The following is a 209-nucleotide window of genomic DNA, read 5'->3' as shown; positions in this document are numbered from 1 at the left end:
CCATCACCCAGGCGGACCTATGCAGCGGCGTTCGCGCCTGCATTGTGTGGCCGTGCGGCTTCATCTTATCTAACAGAGCTTTAGAGGCTATGACGCAGAAGGTGCTTCTAGGGTTTAGGGTTTAGGGTTTAGGGTTTGGGGTTTAGGGTTTGTGTCTGAGGGTTTAGTGTTTGGGGTTTATCAGATGCTGGGTGGTGAACGTGCGCTTT

General features: G+C 52.6%; 1 protein-coding gene across 1 annotated transcript in view; it reads left to right on the top strand.

Annotated features, from left to right (window-relative positions):
* The window catches only part of EMH_0050850 (uncharacterized protein), a gene marked incomplete at both ends in the record, with an annotated part of 2,721 nt that extends 2,637 nt beyond the window's left edge, over positions 1-84 (top strand). The window contains one exon of the mRNA XM_013496695.1: positions 3-84. Coding sequence (XP_013352149.1) covers positions 3-84 — 82 coding nt within the window. The remainder of the gene's footprint in view (positions 1-2) is intronic.
* Positions 85-209: the final 125 nt, after the last annotated feature.

Source organism: Eimeria mitis, genomic scaffold (assembly GCF_000499745.2).
Source record: "Eimeria mitis Houghton genomic scaffold, Emh_scaff2242, whole genome shotgun sequence".
NCBI classification, from domain to species: Eukaryota; Apicomplexa; class Conoidasida; order Eucoccidiorida; family Eimeriidae; genus Eimeria; species Eimeria mitis.
Note: the sequence above shows the minus strand (reverse complement) of the source record. Positions and strands in the feature narration are given on the sequence as shown.